Below are 21,061 nucleotides of genomic sequence, written 5' to 3'. Positions count from 1 at the left end.
GCCAATGATCAGACTCATCATTAGCAGTATGTATGCAAAGAAGTGCCATGAAAAGAGAGGCGAGAAGCACATAGTGTGAGGTTGGAACTTCAGGCAGCCCAATTCTCCCTGGATGGTCAGAACTTGGAATGCCTGAGATTGGCCTCTGATTCAACTGGACCAATTACATTTGCTCAGGAATGTACTGGCTCACTCCAGGGTTGGAGGTAAATATTCTCAGAGCAAGACGCACCTGTGGCTTGAGAAATTTTATTCATAGTTTGTACCTCGCTGCTCTAACCTAGCAGGCCCACATGTAGCCTATCTCACAACAATGAGAGTAGCCACGGGGGTGAAAGGACACCTCCTCCAAGAAGGGCTTGCACTGAGCATCTTGAATGACCCCACAGGACCCTGTCCTCAGTCAGTTGGTATCATTAGTAGCTGATTCTTTCATGGGATTTGAATCCAGGAACTAATTTCTCCAACAGAGAGAATAATGTTGAACATCCCACTTTGTATAGCCATCATTATACAGCTCTAGAATCATGCACCCTTTGACCTTCATGAAAGTAACTTCTATCTTTTGCCTATGCCTGTTGGCCAATTTCCATCAATCTCTGTCTTTCTTGAAACAACCATAAAAAAAATTTGAATGATTTTAAAAATAATTATAAAGAACCAGTGAAATAGTGAAATAAAATGTACCTATGTCCAAGAATGTGAATGTGGATGGAAATGAAGAGGAGCTTCCAAGACTATTGACAGCGGTAACCTTGGCTGTGAAATTGGATTCAGGTGACTCAGGGGTGAGGTTGATTCCAAAGTCCAAATAGTCACAATAATGATCTTTACATTGCTTCTGCCAGGTTAAATTTTTTGGTCCACTTAACCTGTAAACAAAACACAACCACGTGTAGCAAGATGTTTTATGTACTACTTTCTACTTACAGTAGAAAAGAACAAAATGTTTAAATATTTAGAATTCTAGACAATTTTTAAAGGTCAATCTTATGACTTGGTAATATACACCAGGAATATTTGTATTATATGGTCATATAAGACTATACTTCACCCAACTCCCTTTTTTAGTACAACTGAGATGTTCTTTCATGTTCGTGTAGATAGATAGGTAACCACGCCTACGCTGCTGAAATTCCCCAAACCCTGCTGTCATCTTGGCTCCCCAGAGCAGTTCCACACATTATCCTAAGGACCGTGGCCACTTTGACATCTGTGGCACAGAACTGTCAGTTCCTAGTACAGCAGTGACCAGAGTAGAATCCTGGGCTATTTTACCCTAACACTGAGACCTGCATGTCGATAGATATTTCCTGTAGGTTAGAAAAAGTAAATGTACTACAGAACCCCTCCTTTCCTCCATCTCCTCCTCACTCAGGAATAGCACAAATCAGCTGGATCTTTAATGGGATGACGAAATCTACTCCAAGGAACAGAATCTCCCAGACTCTCTCTTCTCATGGACTCTTAGGTCAGCCAATGGTGCTTTAAAAAGAAACTTCTCCAAGCGAATGGAGAACTACCACAAGGAAGAGTTTATTTATGTATCATGACCCCAAGAGTCTGCAGCTGCAAAAAAGAGAAGCGATCTTATGCAACCAGTTTAACCCTACTAGAGTGGGAAAGAACAGCCATAACTTGGATCTTGGATGCACTGAAGAGAACGCTGAGTTAGAACTCAGACCCAAGATATTAGGATATTACTGTAGATGGATGAAGCAGTTTTAACTATAAACATAGAAACTTTTAAAAAAGGTATCTAATTGTCTAGAAGTATCTATTGCTTCTTCTCTCTGGTAAAAATAAAACAGACAGGCCAGGCACCGTGGCTCATGCCTGTAATCCCAGCACTTTGGGAGGCCGAGGAGGGCGGATCATGAGGTCAAGAAATCGAGACCATCCTGGCCAACATGGTGAAACGCCGTCTCTGCTAAAAATACAAAAATTAGCTGGTCGTGGTGGCGGATTCCCGTAATCCCAGCTACTCGGGAGGCTGAGGCAGGAGAATCACTTGAACCTGGGAGACGGAGGTTGCAGTGAGCTGAGATTGTGCCACTGCACTGTAGCCTGGCAACAGAGTGAGACTCCGTCTAAATAAATAAATAAATAATAGATATTTCTAAATGTCATTTAAGAGAAGATCTACAAAACAGCTGCAAGAATACAGCCTCTCACTCACTGTAGAGTATACTCAGTGTATAGGTGGGTGTCTTGTCCTCTTTCCCAGGTGCAGGTCACAGTCCCTTGTTCTCCCTTCTGTATGCAGGATAGATTTTGAGGCTGTTCTGGAGCAACTTTAAAAAGAAAAGACAAAAACCTTATATATCACACAGGTGATATTTCAACCAAATTGTTATTATCTGCCAACAACATGACAATATGTCCCCCACATGCCGTAAACCCAGGTAAACTAGAAGCCATTTTCAGATTTCGTCCAAGTCCCAGTTTGCCAATAAGGCAAAAATTTCTCCTAGAAACAGTAATAATACTAGTAAATATGGATCAAATACTTACTATATGCCTAGTCCAGTGCTATGTGCAGTTTTTCTGAATTAGACAGCATAGCACCCCATGAGGTAGATACCATTATTATCTTTATTTTTGAGAGAGGTGAAATATCTGACCCAAGATTATATAATTATGAAGTGGCAGATTCAAGGCTCCAGCTCAGCTGTGGGTAACTCAAGTCCAAGCCTTTTCTCCATATTCTACCATTTTCCCTGACACGTGAACATCCAGTGCTAGCTCCATTACCCCTGGTAATAATCAATTAACTTCCTTTGGAGTGATGCCCATTCAAATATTAGAAACCTTTAAAAATGAGAGACTTACTTGCTTTCTTCACCAGACATTTGCTGTCAAGAAATGTATACCCACTCGCCTCACTCATGTCTTCCTGGGCTATACCATCTAAATCTAATTTCTGCAGTGTCCCTTGGAGCACTTTATAGGAATTTATAAATTAATTCTTTTATGTATGTAGACATTGAGTACGTCCCACAAGCCAAGCACAGTGCTAGCTATGGAAACACAAAGATGTACAAAGCAAGCATGGTCCCTTCTATTGTAAGGTGTGTATTTTTAAATAAAGCTATTTTATAGTGAAAGACAGGACCCAAACTAGGAATTTCTTGGACAAAATGGAGGTCAGAGAAATACTTAGATATTCAGGCATCCCATTTTACCCTAATACCCAGACCCACGTGTAGATACATATTTCCTTTAGGTTAGATAAAATGAGCATACTACAGAAGTCCTAGCTATTGTCTACACTAAAAAAATCTGTACTTGATTAAATAAATGTCTTTTTTGTCCTTAGCATCCACCACAGACATAGGCACAGGAATGCCCACTGTGTGACCTTGGACAAGTCAGAGCTTCAGTTGAATCTATAAAATGGGTATAATGATATCTAGCTTATATAGTTTCAATAGAATAATAAACTTTTCCTTTAAAAAAGTCTCTTCTCACTGAATGCAGTGGCTCACGCCTGTAATCCCAAGACTTTGGGAGGCTGAGGTGGACAGATCACTTGAGGTTAGGAGTTTGAGACCAGCTTGGCCAACATGGTGCAACCCCTTCTTTACTTAAAATACAAAAATTAGCTGGGCATGGTGGCACATGCTATAATTCCAGCTACTGAGGAGGCTGAGGCATGAGAATCACTTGAACTCAAAAGGTAGAGGTTGCGCAGAGCTGAGATTGCGCCACTGCACTCCAGCCTGGGTGACAGAGTGAGACTCCGTCTCAAAAGAAAACAAACAAACAAACAAACAAAAAACACTGGAGGCTCTTGCTGGAAGTAGAATAAGGAATGTTGCCAATAAATTCCAACAACAAACCTTTGAGCTCTTACTAGGTGCCACACTCTGTGCTAAGTACACTATGTGCATGATGCCATCTAATCTGTATAAATGACTCAAGAGGGATGCATTCAGATTAACCTCATAGAATGGATGAAGAAGCTGAGGCTCAGAGACGTTAGGTAACATGTTCAAGGTCACATAGCTAGTAATTGGTACAGCTGTTTGAGCCAGTTCTCTCTGAGTCAACATCTATTCTTGTTCTATTTTATGAAGCTGCCTGGGGCATCAGCTTCCTCTAAGGCATACAGACTGGAAACATCAGAGTCTTTCTCAACATTTCCTCTTCATTTTCTACATCCAGTTAGTCATAAAATTCAGTGGATCCTACTTCCACCAGGTTTTGAGTTATCTGTTCCCATGTTTGGTTCCCATTGCCACTGCCCTAGATAAGGACTTGATCACTTCTTCCTGGACTATTACAATAGTTTCCTTTTTTCTCAGGGACTCCACACAGGTGGTCTGAGAGTCATTTTAACTTATAAGTTCATATTTAAAAGTTAGAGTCCTGGGCCAGGCACAGTGGCTCATGCCTGTAATTCCAGCACTTTGGGAGGCCGAGGTGGGCAGACAGCTTGAGCCCAGGAGTTTGAGCCTGGGTAACATGGTGAAACCCTGTCTCTACTAAAAGTACAAAAATTAGCCAGACATGGTGATGCATGTCTATAATCCCAGCAACTTGGGAGGCTGAGAGGGGAGGATCACTGAGATTAGGAATTGGAGACCATTCTGGCCAACATGGTGAAACCCCCCTCTCTAATAAAATGTAAAAATTAGCTGGGCATGGTGGTGCATGCCTATAATCCCAGCTACTTGGGAGACTGAGGCAGAAGTATTGCTTGAGCCCAGGTGGCAGAGGTTGCAGTGAGAAGAGATCGTGCCACTGCACTCCAGCTTGGGCGAGAGCGCGAGACTCCATCTCAAAAAAAAAAACAAAAACAAAAAAACGAAAATCTCTTCCTTGTATACATATGTACCCATGTACACATATACATTTAGATATGTTTATATGTATTTATACAGTGTATACTTATGCATATACACACACTAGTCATGACTGAGTCATATAGAATACTATATTAACTTTTCATTTTCTGTATAACTTTTAATCTTAGAATTAGTAATTATCTTGTTTTTCCATTTGTTTAGTTTTCTTGTTAATAAAATTTCAAACTTGCAAGCCAATTATCTCAATCACTGTTCAATATACTGCAATGTATTGGCACTTCTATCCATTTCATCTGCTTAAGGACTTCTCTCTTGGAGCCTTGTGGATTTTCCAATATAAGACAGGTTGCCTCCATGCCTGGTACCTAGCTGACATTCTGGGACTGCTCATCCTTAGTGTCTCCTAAGTTCCTTCTTTTTTTCCTTTGGCTCTCTTGTTTCTTAGATTTAATGTTTTCTTCTTTCTTGTCGAATGACTTGGGTTGGTGGAGCATAGCCTTCATTAGTTCCCTGGGAAAGGGTGCATGGGAGGAAATATCTTGAGCATAGTTTAAAATGTCTTTATTCTACCCTCACATTTGACTGACACTTTGAGGATAGAATTCTAAGTTGAAAAGAGTCTATAGTCAGGACTCTGTTGCCTTCCACATTCCAGGTTGCTGTTGAGAAGCCTAAAGCCATCACCTAAATGCCTCCCATGGGCCTTGCATGGGATTAAGCACTTTGCATATAAGAGGTCTTCTAATTACTACGACCATTTTATGAGGTAGATGTTATTATCTTCATAACACAGATGGAGAAACTGAGGCTCAGATAATTTAAGTTGTGTAAAGTACACTGCTACTGGCAGAGCTGAGATTCAAAGCCCATGCTACTTCTACTATACCACAGGCTGTCAATGCTGAGTACATGACTCACAGTGGTATGAACAGGAGGCCCTGAGCTGGAAGGTGAGTATTTGGCCTAGTTTATACCTCCTTCCTACCAATGATCTGCTTGGTCATTTGCTTGGTCTTCGGCTCAATGCTTCTGGGGGCCCTCCAGGAAAACTGCCTGGTACCAACTGTACATCTATATATCCTTAATGGTCACAGAGAAGAGGTTTCCATCTTTCCTGGACAGAGTCTCATTGAGCTCTATATCACTACCTTTATGACAGAGACCATGTCTATGAGACTTGGTCAGCCAGCCTGCTAGAGCAATTCTTCCTAGTCTCTTCATGCCTCTTGTCTGCCACCCCAAAGCTTCCTTGGAACCACTGAGGCACAGGGTGCCATGGAATCCCTCAGGGCCCATGCTTGCTCACGGGCTTGCCTGGTTGGACCTGCAAGACTGTGGGCCACAGGTTGCGAACTGCAGGTAGGTGTGCTGCTGGCTGCTGGTTCATCCTGTGCCCTGTGGCTCATGCTGCAGGTGTCAACTCTGACAGGTTAGTTCTAATCCCCCAGCAGCTGCCTGAAGGGACCAGCAATGCAAGCCAGCAGTGTGGGAAACTGATCCCCTGTCAGGTGGACTTCGGCCAGTGGGACATAGTTAAGTTCTTCTTTCTTTCTCTTGTCATGAGATTTCTATATGCTCTTTCTGGGAATGTTCCGAAGAGTATAAACAACCAGCTGTATTTTCTGTTGAAGCTGTGGCCGGTTCAGTAATGTTACTACCTGGTATTTGCCTTTCTCCCTTTCCTGGCTCACTCCTTCTCTCTTGCCTCCCTGGGGCTGTGTAACTCCTCTGCCCCACACCCCCTTCTCATGAATTGTTAGCAGGTCAGGTTTTTTCTTTACTTTTCTTTTTATTTCGCTGGAGTCAGTTTTCTAGAGAACTGAGGAAAAGATAGTAAGTGTGATCAATGTTTTATTTTACATTCTGCTAAGTATGAGAACCAGTGGTCTAGGTGAGCATGGATGGAAGAACTATTTTGGGAGGCATTAAGTTAGGTAGGGCAAGAGGTGCTGCTCAACTCTATGTAGTCATCCTGGGCTGCATAAGTTTAAAAAGACATCTCTTCTTTCTTTTTAGGAGGCTGTAGCTTTAAACATATTCTCGTAAGTCAAAAAGGCATAAAGACCCAACTGCAGAGATCCATGTTTTCTGCCACTGGAGTTAAGGACAACAGATAAATGGTTCTGATGGAGAGAGAGAGACAGAGAGGGAGAGAGAGAGAGAGAGAGAGAGAATGAGACTTGCCAAATAAGATTCCATTTTCTGAACTCACACTGAAGCTTTCATGTCAGTATCAAAATAAAATACTTCAATGTGGTGGGAAAAGAAAGAACATTGACCTGTATTTGGGTTTCTGCTTAACATCAAATACCAAAAGATCAAAAATACCAAAAGATCACCAAGTTTTAAAAATTCAAAATGGAATGCTCACCACCAACTAAGATCTCTGCTCCACATATTGGAATTTCATCACTATTGATACAGGCCAGTTTGCAGACGAACAAGGTTGTACCGAGGGGAAGACCTGTGACTTGAGCATTGAGGGAGTGGCCATGGTGAAAATTGATTCTTCTGTCAAACTTGTACAGGATTAACTTGTTACGTCTGGAATAGGGCGAGCAGCCTTGTCTGGGCTTCAAAGAACATGAAATATTGACAGTGGATCCAAGTAAAATTACACGGGAAGGCTTCACAGTCACATCGCCTCTCTTGCACTCATCTGCAATAAGATACAAATGCAATATTTAGCTGGTGATAATAAACCCATTTCAAAATGAAGAGTTTATGTAATTCCCCAAAACAGGGTAAAATTAACCCCATCAGATCATGTAAATATTGTTAACCTACATGTCTCTGGTTATAATAGTGATGTACAATGAGAACAGAAGGTAAACATATTGAAGTCTAACTGTATTTGAATGAAAATATGCATCCTTCTCATAACAGTAATACTATAATCAGAACTATAACCAGGAAAGTGGTTAGAAAGCAGGATTGGAAGAACATTCAGGAACACAGTTTTGAGAAAAACCAGCCTCTCTCATATGCAAATTATTTACCAGACTACTAAAGCCTTCCCAGAAAAAAACACATTTGTTTCCATCACCATTTATGATTTATAATTTTTGTTTAAATACTTGTACCAAGAAAAAAAGACAGTTTTAAAAGAGTATTTAAAAAGCATTGCAAACATTGTGCTACTGCACTCCAGCCTGGGCAACAGAGCCAGACCCTGTCTCAGAAAAAAAAAAAAAAAACTTGTGGAGGGTGGGAGGCAGGAAAAAAAAAGTACTAAACAAACCAACACAAGAACAGAAAACCAAACACCGCATGTTCTCACTCTTAAGTGGGAGTTGAACAAGGAGAACACAAGGACACGGGGGTGGGGGTGGGCATCACAAGCCAGGGCCTGTCAGGGGGTGGGGGCTGGGGGAGGGATGGCATTAGGAGAAATACCTAATGTAGGTGACGGGTTGATGGGTGCAGCAAACCACCATGGCATGTGTATACCTATGTAACAAACCTGCACATTCTGCACATGTACCCCAGAACTTAAAGTATAATAAAAAGAAGAAAACAAAAAAAAAAAAAAAGAAAAATGTGCTGAAATGTAAAACATGTATTTGTGATGCCTAACTGGGTTACCAAGCCACTTTCTTAGGAAGAAATAAAATAATTGGACCCTTATATTAATCATTAGTAGAAATTAAATTAAATAACTACTATAGACAGAACCAGACTTATCCACTTAAATGACAGAGATTGACTACAAAAGACCAACTACCAGAACATTTACCATAAATACATACTTCATCTGTAACTGAGAATTTAAACCACAAATTCTTCCACGGAGTGACTTACAGAAATATCTTACCTATTTTTGCTTTAATCAACAGCCACATGGTTATAAAAATAAGTGCCAGTGAGCATCGTCTAAAAGTATGTGCCATCAACAATCGACTCTGGTATAGAACTTTGTATTCTTCCTTGCAAAAGAAGACAAATTCATTCATGTTAAATACATTCAGAAAATACCACAGCCAAAATAGCTCAGAAGAGCTTCAATTGCCACTTGATTTTTCTCCATCTTATTGAGATTTTGTTATTTTAAAAAATGACATATGCCTTTAAAATCAGTAAATCAAATTATCTTAGCCACCTTCCAAACCCCATCTCAGTGAAACTTCTTGGGGTCAGCAAAGGATTAGAGAAAGAATTTGGATGTCTTAGTCCATCTGGGCTGCTGTAACAAAATGCCATGAACTGGGTAGATTATAGACATCAGAAATTTATTTCTCACAGTTCTGGGGGCTGGCAAGTTCAAGATCAAGAGGTCAGCAGATTCAGCGCCTGGTGAGGGCCCACTTCATAGACGGTTCATAGACAAGGACTTCTTGCTGTGACCTCACATGGTGGAAGGGACGACAGAGCTCTCTGGGATCTCTTTTATAAGGTCACTAGTCCCATTTGTGAAAATTCTACCTTCATGACCCCATCACCTCCAAAAGACCCCACCTCCTAATATCATCACATTGACAGTTAGGATTTTAACATATAAATTCGAGGGGGACATAAACATTCAGGCCACAGCAATGGGCTTTGGGGTCCTTTAGCACTGAGTTTAAATACTTGAGACCATGTGCAAGTTGCTTAACCTATCTGAGACTTAGTCCCACAGAACACTTTTATTCTTCTTTTCCTTCTAAATAAGGCTTCATCATCAAACCACGCAGAGTAGTTTGACTAATGAGAGTTTCTGATCCAGTCATGTGATTCTGGAATCAGTAGATTGAAAAATGGCTCATAACCCATCTGGAACTTAGTAAAAGATTGATCTCTTTGGCAGTAAAAAAGGAATTCCAAGGGTTGTTTGGGTTTTCTAGAGAAGCTCGTTTACTTATTTGTTTTTTAATTACTTATTTACAGAGTGATTTTATCTTGAATAGGTCAGAAAACATAAGCTGGCAATTCTGATCTGTTTCAAATTCAAACCTAAGGAATGGCTCTACTGGTCAGTAACAAATTCTTTAAATTCTATTAAAGATAGGCCAAAAAATCATAAAGTAGGCTGGGAAGTTCTGTGGTGTCAGTCCACTAAAAAGTAGCCAATGCAGAGCAAAAGTTTACCTCTTAACACCATACCTAGACATATGCCAGAAAATATTGAAGAGTTTCAGAAAATTTCACTTACTCATTCAATATGGATGGCTGCCTTTCATGTGCTAGGTACACTAAGTGCTAGAGACACAGCACTTCTGTCCCTATGGGGTTCTTTGTTTCCTCTACCTCTAGCCTAGTCATCATTCAGGGAAACTCCAAATAATATTAGCATATTAGCATAAGTCTTTGCTGGCTACCCTTTGTTTTCCTCTTGATTTTTAACTCTTGGAGGACCTTAGCACACTCAAGGTATTTTTTTTTTCTATTTCTACTTTCTTTGTAGGTGATCTCACCTGGTCCCCTGGCTCTAGATGTTATCTGCTAGCTAAAGATTTCAGAATAGATCTTCAACTCACACATCCCCCTGAGCTCCAGTCTCATCCATCTGTCTCCTTTGCATCACCTCTTAGATGTCTAACAGATTCTCAGTATTAAGGTGTTCAGTCTAAATTCTTGTCACCCTTTCTCCAAATTGGTTCTTCCTTCAGCCTTTTCTATCTTAGTGAATGATATTCTCATCCCTAAGTGGCTAAAAACACCTAGAAGCTATCTTTGATTCCAATCTTTTTCTCATTTCCTACAGCTAAACCATCTCTAGTCCTGTCAACTTTACCTCCAAAATATTTTACAGATCAATGCACTTCTCTCCATTCCAACTGTCCCTTCACCCTAGTCCAAACCACTGTCATCTCTCCCCTAGTCTATGCTAGCCCTCAACGTGTCTTTCCAGTCCATCCTTGCCCTTTCTAAGCCATTTCATATAGCCAACTACCTTTGAAAACCATAAATCAGATCACGTTACCCGCTGCACACCACTACTATTTGAAACCCTTCAACAGGTCCCTACTGCTGTTAGAAAAATATCCACAGCCCACACCACACACAGTCTCTCAGCCACTGCATGGCCTCACTTCTTCCCATCTTGCCATCATCACTTACATTTTTGCCTGGTTCACTCTTTTCCATTCACACTGGCCTTCAGACTGTTCCTTGAACAATGCCCTTTGCTGCCTAGAGAACTTCACGTTTTCCAAATCCTCTGCTAGAATCCTCTTCCCTAGCTTCTTCGTGTGGCTGACGTATTTACACCCTTTAGATTTCAGCTTATGTGTTACTTCCCCAGAAAGCCCCTCCCTGACCACTGTCTCTATCCCTCCCACGCCCTCCCTGACCAATGTGGTCTTCCCCAGTTGATTTTTTACTCATCACCTTATTATTGTCTTCATGGCACAATCTGTAACTACCTCATTTCTTTACTTAATTACTTGTTTGTCATCTGTCTTCTATACTAGAATATAAGCCCCATATGAGCAGGAACATTGACTACCTTGCTCACTGTTGAATACCAGCACTTAACACTGGGAAACAGTAAGTACTCAATAAATGTCTATTGAAAGAAAGAAGCGAAGGAGGGAAAGGAATATGATCTTTAGAAAACTCCCTATAAACATCCCTGTGGTAGGCAGGAAAATGGCCCACCAAAGATGTCCATGCCCTAATTCCCAGAATCTGTGAACAGGTTACCCTACATGGCAAAGACACTTTGGAGACGTGATTAAAGTTAAGGACTTTGAGATGGGAAGATTATTCTGGATTAACCAAGTGAGTCCAATCTAATCACAGGAGTCCTTAAAAGTGTACAAGAAAGGCAGGAGAGTGGGTCAGAGAGATATGATGTACCAAGGACTCGCTCTGCTGCTGCTGGCTTTGAAGTGGAGGAAGGAGCCAGGAGCCAACGAATGTGACAGCGTCTAAAAGCTGGGGATGGATCTCAGTTCACAGATACATAAAATCTATTTCTTGTGAGTCATTGTTAAAACATTTGAGAAGCACAGATTTAAGCCAAAATCTGCCGGTCTCCCCGTCTCTAAACCAAAAGTCCAAGGTCATGAAATACAATGGCCTCTGTGAGCTAATTTCTGTGTTTATCACCAGCCACATCCACCACCGCTCTCTTCTGACACTACCATCTAGTGACACTGAGCTGCTTATAACCCTGCCCGTCTCATGCCTGTTCATGCCTCTGTGTCTTTTCTTCATGCTATTCTCTTTACTTTGCCACTATTTTTAGACTGGGTGAGTCTTATTCATCCATCTAAACTCAGTTCAGACACCTTTCATTCAGTTATTCATTCAATAAATATGTATTAAGCAGCTGCTAAGTGCCAAGGCCTTGGGATATGGTAGAGAACAAGACAGAAGGGATTTTAGCTTTCATGGAAACAACATCCTGGAGTAGAGAGGCAAAAAACAAAAATATAAGCAACAACCCAGTAATAATAAAAGAAGGACATAAAAGAGGAGAGACCCTGGGGAGGATAGAGACTTGTCAGCAAAGGCATTTGTAGGAGGCGAAGCTTGGGCTAAAATTGGTGCTGGCCAACCGAAGATGTGGGAACACTTTTCCTCACAGAGGAATGGTGAATGCACAGCCTGGAGGCAGAGGAACCAGCTTGCCAAGGGAGAGGCACAGAAACAAGGTCAGGGTGGTTGGAGAAAGTGACTGCAGGGAGAATGGTATGCGATGAAATTAGAGAAGATGTCAGGAACCAGATTTACTATGGACTTGTTTGCCAAAAAAGGGAGCCTAGATTTTACTCTCAAATATATGGGAAACCACTGGTGTTTAATTAGGAATTTTACATATTTAATTGAGTTTTAATTGACGGTGTAACAAGATACAAGTGACATTAACACACACACACACACACACACTACTCTGGGGACTAGGGTGGATGCAGGCGACCAGTTGGGAAATGACTGCAGAGGCACAGGTAAAATGATGATGATGTGGTCATCAGGTGTAGTAGTGGCAATGGAAAGAAGTGGTCAGATTTCAGGAAGCCTTACTTATGTCTTCAGGTCAGAGTGAACCCTCCTACCAGTATCCTCAGAGCACCCTGGCATCTTCCTATCTTAGCACGTACCATAATTAAAGAGAACTAATTTATTTAGATACCTGTCTATCTCCTCCATTTCCTTGCAAGCTCCTTAGGGGCAGAGGCCACAATTTGTGGCACATAGTAGGCATGTGCTGTCCTGGATAAAACTTAAATTGTGTGTGTGTTCATCTATTTTACTTCTAGTTTAGTTTAATGCAACTACATTAAAACTACTTACATTAAATCTTATTCTACTACATTGGGATTGGATTAAGTTTTTTGTTGTATTAGTAAAGGTGTTAAAATATACTCTTCTGACATATTGACGATTGGAGTTAAAGGCACTTGAAAAACAGCAGGTGCAAGAAGATCACTTTGACTTTTCTGCTGTTTCTTAAAATAAGAAGGTAAAATTCCCATATGAAAGACATTCCCTGTACTAGAAAGAAAGTCAACATCTCTATCTTCAAGGATGAGAAGTTGAGACCAAGAGAATTCTGTACAAACCTTAGCATCCCCACATAAGTTAGTCACATTTTTATAGTTTACTATTCTTTGCTCAATCCAGTATTTAAGTAACTGACTCTCACTACTTCTTTAGGTCTTCGTTTCTTCATGTCTCCCATGTCCCATAATATTTGTTGAGTGAATTTGTATTATTTTTTTTCCTGTTAACCTAATGTCAACTTAATTCTCAGACTCAACCAAGACCCTAGGAGGGTGGAGGGGAGTTTTTCTACCCCTATAGTAGCTATGCTAGCTGCTGCATTAAAATTTGGAATATTCTGGCGTAGATAAAATTATGGATTGAACTGGAAGATAACTAAATGAATGGCTACATAGGGATTAAGAAGGTTCCTGCTTCCTAACTGCAAAAGATATCTATGGCACCCCTTTGTAGAAATTTTCAACATGGATCACAATTTATGAAGCTATAACATTCTCCAAATAGTAAAATACTCAGATGATAATTATAAGGATTTTAAAAAATGGATATATATGAAATATGTTTTATATATATTGTGTCCGATTATTAAATAGGTTAAAATATATGTGTATATTATATAAACATATATATGTATATGAAATGGGTAAAATGGAAGATAAATTTGAGTTTATATAATGGTACATCGATCCAAACACAAACTTGCTGATTTTCTCTGACTACCAGGTAAAAATAGCTTCTCCATTTATGAGAAGTTCAGAATCCCCAAAGACCTTCAAGTAAATGAAGTATCTTCCAATAAAATGAAACCTCCTATAACTGTAAACATCCTTCACATACCCTGCCTAGGGGGTAAATATTAAAACAACAACTCTATCTTGAATCAGAAAATCAAAGAGTGTGCTATGTCATTGACTCATCACTCAAGTTGTGACAGTTTCCAGATGGTGAAAACAACGTCTCAGATCAGGAATGGGGGTGGGGTGGGCGGGAACAAGCCAGAAATACACCAACCGGCAGGAAGACAGACACAATTACTCCCTGACCAGCCTCTTTCCCCATTGCTCTAGAGAGAAGCACAAAGCATGCAGCTACTTCCAATTTGTATTGTGCTAGGCTAGGAAAAAAGAAACTCTTAAGTTTCCTTTCACAGGTGATAATCTCATGCTGGCAGGAAAACTTTCTGCTTCCAAATTCTTCTGTAGCACAGTATTAAGGTCAAGGGAAACAGTGGTATTAAGGAAAAGAAAAAGGTGAATGAATCTCAGTTCTGCTGTCTGCTATCGACTGTGAGAGCACCATTTCCTCATCCCTTACAATAGGTGTAGTAATACCTAGCTCGACAAAGTTACAGTGACGATTAAGGCAAAGTTATTGTGAACAGTCCATGGTGTCTTGGATTCATGAGAATACTTAGCACAAAGTAGGAACCCCACTAAGACTGGTTCCTATTTCCCCTGCTGATTCCCTCATTTGTATTTCTTTGCTAAATCACATATGATTTTCAGTGTACTAGAGTTGTATGTTTTCTTAGGCCAGGTAAAAAAAATCTTAATTCCTAAGACTATCAAAGAACTTAAAAAGTCAGGGGAGGAAGGAGCCACACGAGTTACTAGTAACTACTGTGTGCTGCTGCTCCCTTCCCCTCCAACAGCTGACATTTCAGTCTGGGCTACCACAGACAACCAAATGACCAAGTATGCCTCAAGGCTGGTTGTCATATAAATGCATGTTGTTAATGATCAGGTGACTAAACGAGGCAAAGAACAAAATTTTTCCCTTCTGCCTGCAAAGCTACTTACAGAGATATGTTTTACTGGTAGCAGATCAATATACAGACAACACTTCAGAGGTCATTTATTCCCTACTTTACACGTGGATCACCGTGGCTTAGAAAAAAGAGGGGACTTGTTCAAGTTCATATTAATAGCAAAATCCAGATCAGAACCTCTGTCTCTCTCTCTCTCTTTTTCTCTCTGATGCAGTCCCATTCTGTCGCCCAGGCTGGAGTGCAATGGTACCATCTTGGCTCACTGCAACCTCCACCTCCTGGGTTCAAGTGATTCTCTTGCCTCAGCCTCCCGAGCAGCTGGGACTACAGGCGTGCACCACCACACATGGCTAGCTAATTTTTGTATTTTTAGTAGAGATGGGGTTTCACCATGTTGGTCAGGCTGGTGTTGAACTGACCTCAGGTGATCCGCCTGCCTTGGCCTCCCACAGTGCTGGGATTACAGGCATGAGCCACCGTGCCCGGGCAGTCTCCTGATTTCTAATCCAACATTACTTCTAGATGTGAGACTGCTTGTAATCAATAGCAACTGTAGCAGCATAATACTAAAAATAATGTTAATCTTAACACTATACTAATATTAATGCTGCAATTTTTTGATCTCTTACTATGTTTCAGGCATGATGCTAGGCACCTTACATATAATCTTTATGATACCTATCTAGTAAAGCATTTATAATGCATAATGCTTTACTCTTCAGAAGGTTGACTCATTACTTCTGATGCCCACCTCCCTCAAAAGAGGATGAAACAACAAAACTCAGCGCACATACAATATGTAACTGTGTCTAATGCTATTCCACTATGGTGATGGAAAAGGATAATCAAATGAAGTTACCCATTAGCTAACCTTCTCTTCTTCATTACTTTTTTCTGAGTTATGGGCATGAAAATGAACTGGTTTTCATTCTAAGTCTACCCTTTGGTGAAAGAATGTAACAAGCCATTACATGGGCAAAAGTCCGTCTGTCAGGCCCCATCATCAAGTCAGCCCCATTCATAACGTCATGTTAAATGGCTTGAAGGGGAAGGAACGTAAAACGCGCAACCTTCTCTACTTTTTCTTCTTTCTATTCAATAGTCCAAGCACTGTTTACATGAGCCAAATTTAACACACACACCTGCTTTCCTTTTTGTGGATGAAGCTGATGAAGCTCCCTGGAATTTTCTCTAATTTCACTGGTAAGCATTTGTAGTCCTATGGTTCCTCTTTAATTTCACCCAAGTACAGGAACTTTCTTTTCTTGCTCAAATTCAGGAGACTTCCGAATTTTTGTTCCTTTTTTTTTTTTCCAAATTCAATGTGCTTTCTCTTTTCCCTCTTTCTAGCTTATTTTTAAAAACTTCTTTATGCTTTTCTCTCTTCTATTTTTTTCTGGAATGTTGTTTCTGTCAATTCTGTTCGTCTTTATTTCCATTTTAGATATATCCCATTTGACATAATAGACTCCTGAAATGTTGTGTGTAAACAAATCACAGTTGAAATGAATTTATCCCACCCCAACCCCTGAATCGTCTGTACCGAGAACTATTTTATCCTATAGATTGAACAAGCATTTATCCAATATAACAGTAAAAAGAAAGAAAGAAACAAGACATGAATGGAGTCTTGGAGAAACAAGACACTTTCAAATAAACTACATGACATTTTTTCTTTCTTTGAATAGCTCCCATAAGCCTAAAACTTTCATGGCAAGTGTTCAATAAAGCTTCAAAAACTCCAGCCTTCTCTGATTCACTCTCTGTATCCTGCTAGACCTGTTGATAAAATCAGCTGTCTTCTACTGGGAAGGATGATGTGCTGGAAAGAGGCCCCGGGCGCCACGCCTGTTTCCTCCATTTCTGCCTCTGTCACCATGGCAGCTAACTTCATACTTCAAAGCTTCTTTTCCTTATTTTAAAAATAGCAATTGACCTTTATTGAGAAAATTAAACCTCTTTCACTAACTTTTCTTCCTTAGTTTATTGGAAAGGTTTTTTCTTTGACATCCTCAATCTGGAAGTCTCTGTTTATGGACAATGGCAGGAGGTTTATCCTTGGATCTCGGGTATCCAGGACTTGCAAAGTCCTGGCCACGTTTTGCTTTACCTTGTAAGCAACCACTGAGTGTTTTCATAAAGTACTATAAGGCATTCACATATTAAAACAATTACATTGTTTTGAGAATTTTCTAAGAATTTCACAATTAAGATAATTGGAGGCACACTTGGGAGGGGAATTAAAGAACTAAGGGTAGTGATCAGCATCCCACCATGTTTCCCCAGGTTTCTCATATAAATGAAGAATTCAGTCGAAGTCTCTACACTAACAACGCTCCATCTCAGTATCTCCTGATATTTTACTTAATATGTTGCTTTTCCTGCATATAACTGCAAAATAGAGGTGAAAAGATTCTAATTTTAATAATCTTTTGTAGACATTTACTTAGTAGTTTATCACTGTGCAAAGCACATCATTTAGTTGTTAATATTTGGTCAAGTACATAAAGTAATGATTAGTATCCTATTCTACAGATAGAAAAATCTGTAAGTTGACCAAGATAACCCAGAAAAACCACACATAAATCCAGAATTGGATTCGAGTTACATTTTATGCTTCCCTTCTCGCTCCATGAGCAACTGAGAAATAAAAATCCAAGCTTGATGCTCTGTTAGTCGAACTGCTTTCCCTCTTCTACTGGTTTAAATTCTGCAGGAATAGGCTTACTCCCCTCATTTATTCTCAGCAAGCCTCAGGGCTCCCATGTTGAACCCACAAAGCTACTACCTCCAAGAGGAATTGAACCATGTTTACTCTCATCACCTCAGTCCAAGCTCCTAGAAGAGCCTCCTGAGCAACTGGAGTAGCAATGAAATGAGCAGTGGATCTGCTCAGGACACCAAAGTCTAGGCTAGGATAACTCTAGCTGTATGGCCTGTATACAGCTCAATCAATATTACCTCACTTGACCACTCAGCCTAAGTTTCTTCATCTGTAAAAAGGGAATAAGAACACTACCTACCGGACGGGCACGGTGACTGAAGCCTGTAATCCCAGCACTTTGGGAGGATGAGGCGGGCGGATCACGAGGTCAAGAGATTGAGATCATCCTAGCCAACACGTGAAACCCCGTCTCTACTAAATATACAAAAATTAGCTGGGCGTAGTGCCGTGCACCTGTAATCTCAGCTACTCGGGAGGCTGAGGCAGGAGAATCACTTGAACCCAGGAGGCGGAGGTTGCAGTGAGCTGAGATCGCGCCACTGCACTCCAGCCTGGCGACAGAACAAGACTCCGTTTCAAAAACAAAAAACAAACAAAAAACCAGCACCTACCTCACAGGATTATTGTGAGGGTTAAATGACAAGCTGTTAGCAGAGTGCCTGGTATATAGCAAGAGCTCAATCAATGTTACCTGCTATTACTATTATGATAAGAAAAAAGGCAGTATAACTTCTTTTCAGTGCCACTACGAGAATTAAGTTAGATGGCATTGCTTTTGACTCCTCTCTTTGCCCTCTCATCTGGTTTACCACTGAAAGACTGATTTGATAAAAACTAGATTCAGTAACTCCTAACTTCATGCCACCTATCATTTAAGACATATTAAGTATTCTCAAAATTTTCCCAAACAATTTTGACTTCATAGGTCATGAACTGGGCCTTACGTTTCTTTATATTCACTAAGTCTAAGTCCAGCAAATGCACTGACCATAAATGTACATGTTCAATACTTATTTGGAAAACAAAAACAAACCACTGTTACACTAGTGAAGAGCACTAGAAACTTTCTAGAGCAAAGGAAATTGTATAAGACTTCTTTTGAGATTTGACTTTCTTTTTTTTGAGACGAAGTTTCATTCTTGTCCACCAGGCTGGAGTGCAGCGGCGCGATCTCTGCTCACTGCAACCTCCGCCTCCTGGGTTCAAGTGATTCTCCTGCCTCAGCCTCCCGAGTAGCTGAGATTACAGGTGCACGGCACTACGCCCAGCTAATTTTTGTATATTTAGTAGAGACAATTACAGGCATGTGCCATGATGCCCTGCTAATTTTTGTATTTTCAGTAGAGATGGGGTTTCACTATGTTGGCCAGGCTACTCTCAAACTCCTGACCTCAGGTGATCCGCCCACCTTGGCCTCCCAAAGTGCTGGGATTACAGGCATGAGCCACCGCGTCTGGCCATTCTGCACAAATTTATATGTAGGAGTTGACAGCAGTGCTGTGAGTGTAATTACAAAGATGACAAATAATTTAGTAGAGAGCAAAGCAGGTGAAGCAATACAAAAATAAGTCCACAATTGAGAAATGATGCCCCATACCTACTGTACTTGGAGGATTCTTCTACCTTAAAAATTATACATGTGCTTTAGAATTTTTTTTCACACTAAAACTCATTCTAACACAGGAAAGATTCTGTTTGTGAAAGTTTGGGAATTTATCAGCTTATATAACCATCATGACATTCAAGACGCATGACATATGAAAAAGAGCATATTGCAAACTTCTGGAGCCTGTTGTGCCTAACAGATAGTGTAATGTATTGAGGATTTCACATTAAAATAGGGAAGAAAGTGCTAGCTCTTAGCCACTAAGGTCCTTTTAGTGGACCTTAGTGTTGGACTTTAGTGTTGGACAGAGAAGTAGGGCACTGGACCATTCCTATTAATGGAAAATGAGAATCCAACATTTGTTTGCTCAAGTGGAGGTGGGTATAAGGTTCTGAGCCAGAGAGGTAGAAACAGAAGGAACACAGCTTTGAGCCAGAAACCTGTAACTCTAACTGTGTGAAACATGTAAGTTTCCACATCTGTAAAATGGGAATACTAATAACAGTTTCACTATGTTTTTAAGGAATTAGATAATGTATATTCAAGAACCAAATACCTAGTAGGTGCTCAACAAAGATGTTCATCTACACAGAGCACACACATAGTAGATGATAACAATTATCTAGAGTTTTGAAAATGGAGAAAAAAGGACTGATTTTGCCCTGTTCTTTATATATATGTGCATATATATTTAATATGTATATATTTAATATGTATATATATAATATGTATATATTTATATATTTTTTAATATATGTATGTATGCATGTATTTTTAAGACAGAGTCTCGCTCTGTTGCTCTGTTGCCCAGGCTGGAGTGCAGAGGCCCCATCTTGGTTCACTGTAACCTCTGTCTGCCGGGTTCAAGCAATTCTCCTGCCTCAGCCTCCCAAGTAGCTGGGATTACAGCGTGAGCCACCCTGCCGGGCCCCTGTTCTTAAGCAAGATCTATTTGTATGCTTTTAGGTTACTATTTGTAAGACCTGAATCTAATGGTACAGATACATAATCCCGTACAATGCTGACACTGATATTTAGTGTGTCCCAGGGAGGTGAGAAGGGCATCATAGTTCACAAAGGAAGAGGCATTTCACAGAAGAGAAAACTGAGGCTGGCCAATTTGCTTGCACCAGAGCATTGCTAGTAACTGGCCAGCAGGGTCAGTCCAGAGGTCACAGGAAAGCCTGCTGAGACAGGGATAGTTCACCCTCATCCGAGACTATGGAAGGCCCCCCCAATATCTTACATTAGATACATTTTCAAGCAATGAGAGCCACGCCTGTGGGCCTGAACCAAGGCTGGACCCTCAGGGGTGCCCTCTGCCCTTTCCCAGTCGCCGTCCCCTCTCTTCCGTGTGAGCCCACCTCTCTGTGCCCGGCCCGGAGAGTACCTTGGAGGCTCAGTCAGAGCGCTCCCTCCCCTCCATCCAGCCAAACCACAACCCAGTACCTCCAAGTGAACATCTGTGCCCAGGGCGTTAGGACTGTGATGAAGAGAAGCCATCTGAAATCATATTGGAAGACTTAAAAAATAATATATATTTTTTCGTTTTCTTAAAGAGAGAAGACGTTCCCGAAGTCTCCTCGGGAAGACGCGAGGCACGGAATCCCGGGAACGCAGACACCCCGCTGGTCAGGGATCCTGGGGTTCTCTCTGTCCCCCACCCCGAGCCACTGGTCACTCACCGCGTGTCGCCTGCCCGCGGGCGCGGTTCCAGGCCG

General features: G+C 40.8%; 1 protein-coding gene across 4 annotated transcripts in view; it reads right to left on the bottom strand.

The window, feature by feature from the left end:
* IL12RB2 (interleukin 12 receptor, beta 2) overlaps positions 1–21,054 on the bottom strand; it is a 90,263-nt gene extending 69,209 nt beyond the window's left edge. For all 4 annotated transcript variants that reach the window (XR_001007647.1, XM_011994987.1, XM_011994988.1 and 1 more), the window contains exons 1-5: positions 21,026–21,054; positions 8,626–8,737; positions 7,183–7,470; positions 2,180–2,294; positions 688–872 (exon numbers count right to left, since the gene is read on the bottom strand). Coding sequence is in view for 3 of the 4 variants with exons in the window: in XM_011994987.1 (XP_011850377.1) it covers positions 688–872; positions 2,180–2,294; positions 7,183–7,470; positions 8,626–8,701 (664 nt within the window). In the remaining variant the exon portion in view is untranslated. The remainder of the gene's footprint in view (positions 1–687; positions 873–2,179; positions 2,295–7,182; positions 7,471–8,625; positions 8,738–21,025) is intronic.
* Positions 21,055–21,061: the final 7 nt, after the last annotated feature.

This window comes from Mandrillus leucophaeus, unplaced genomic scaffold (assembly GCF_000951045.1).
Source record: "Mandrillus leucophaeus isolate KB7577 unplaced genomic scaffold, Mleu.le_1.0 Scaffold464, whole genome shotgun sequence".
Lineage (NCBI taxonomy): Eukaryota > Metazoa > Chordata > Mammalia > Primates > Cercopithecidae > Mandrillus > Mandrillus leucophaeus.
The sequence above is the reverse complement of the archived record's forward strand: the minus strand, read 5'-3'. Positions and strand labels throughout refer to the sequence as shown.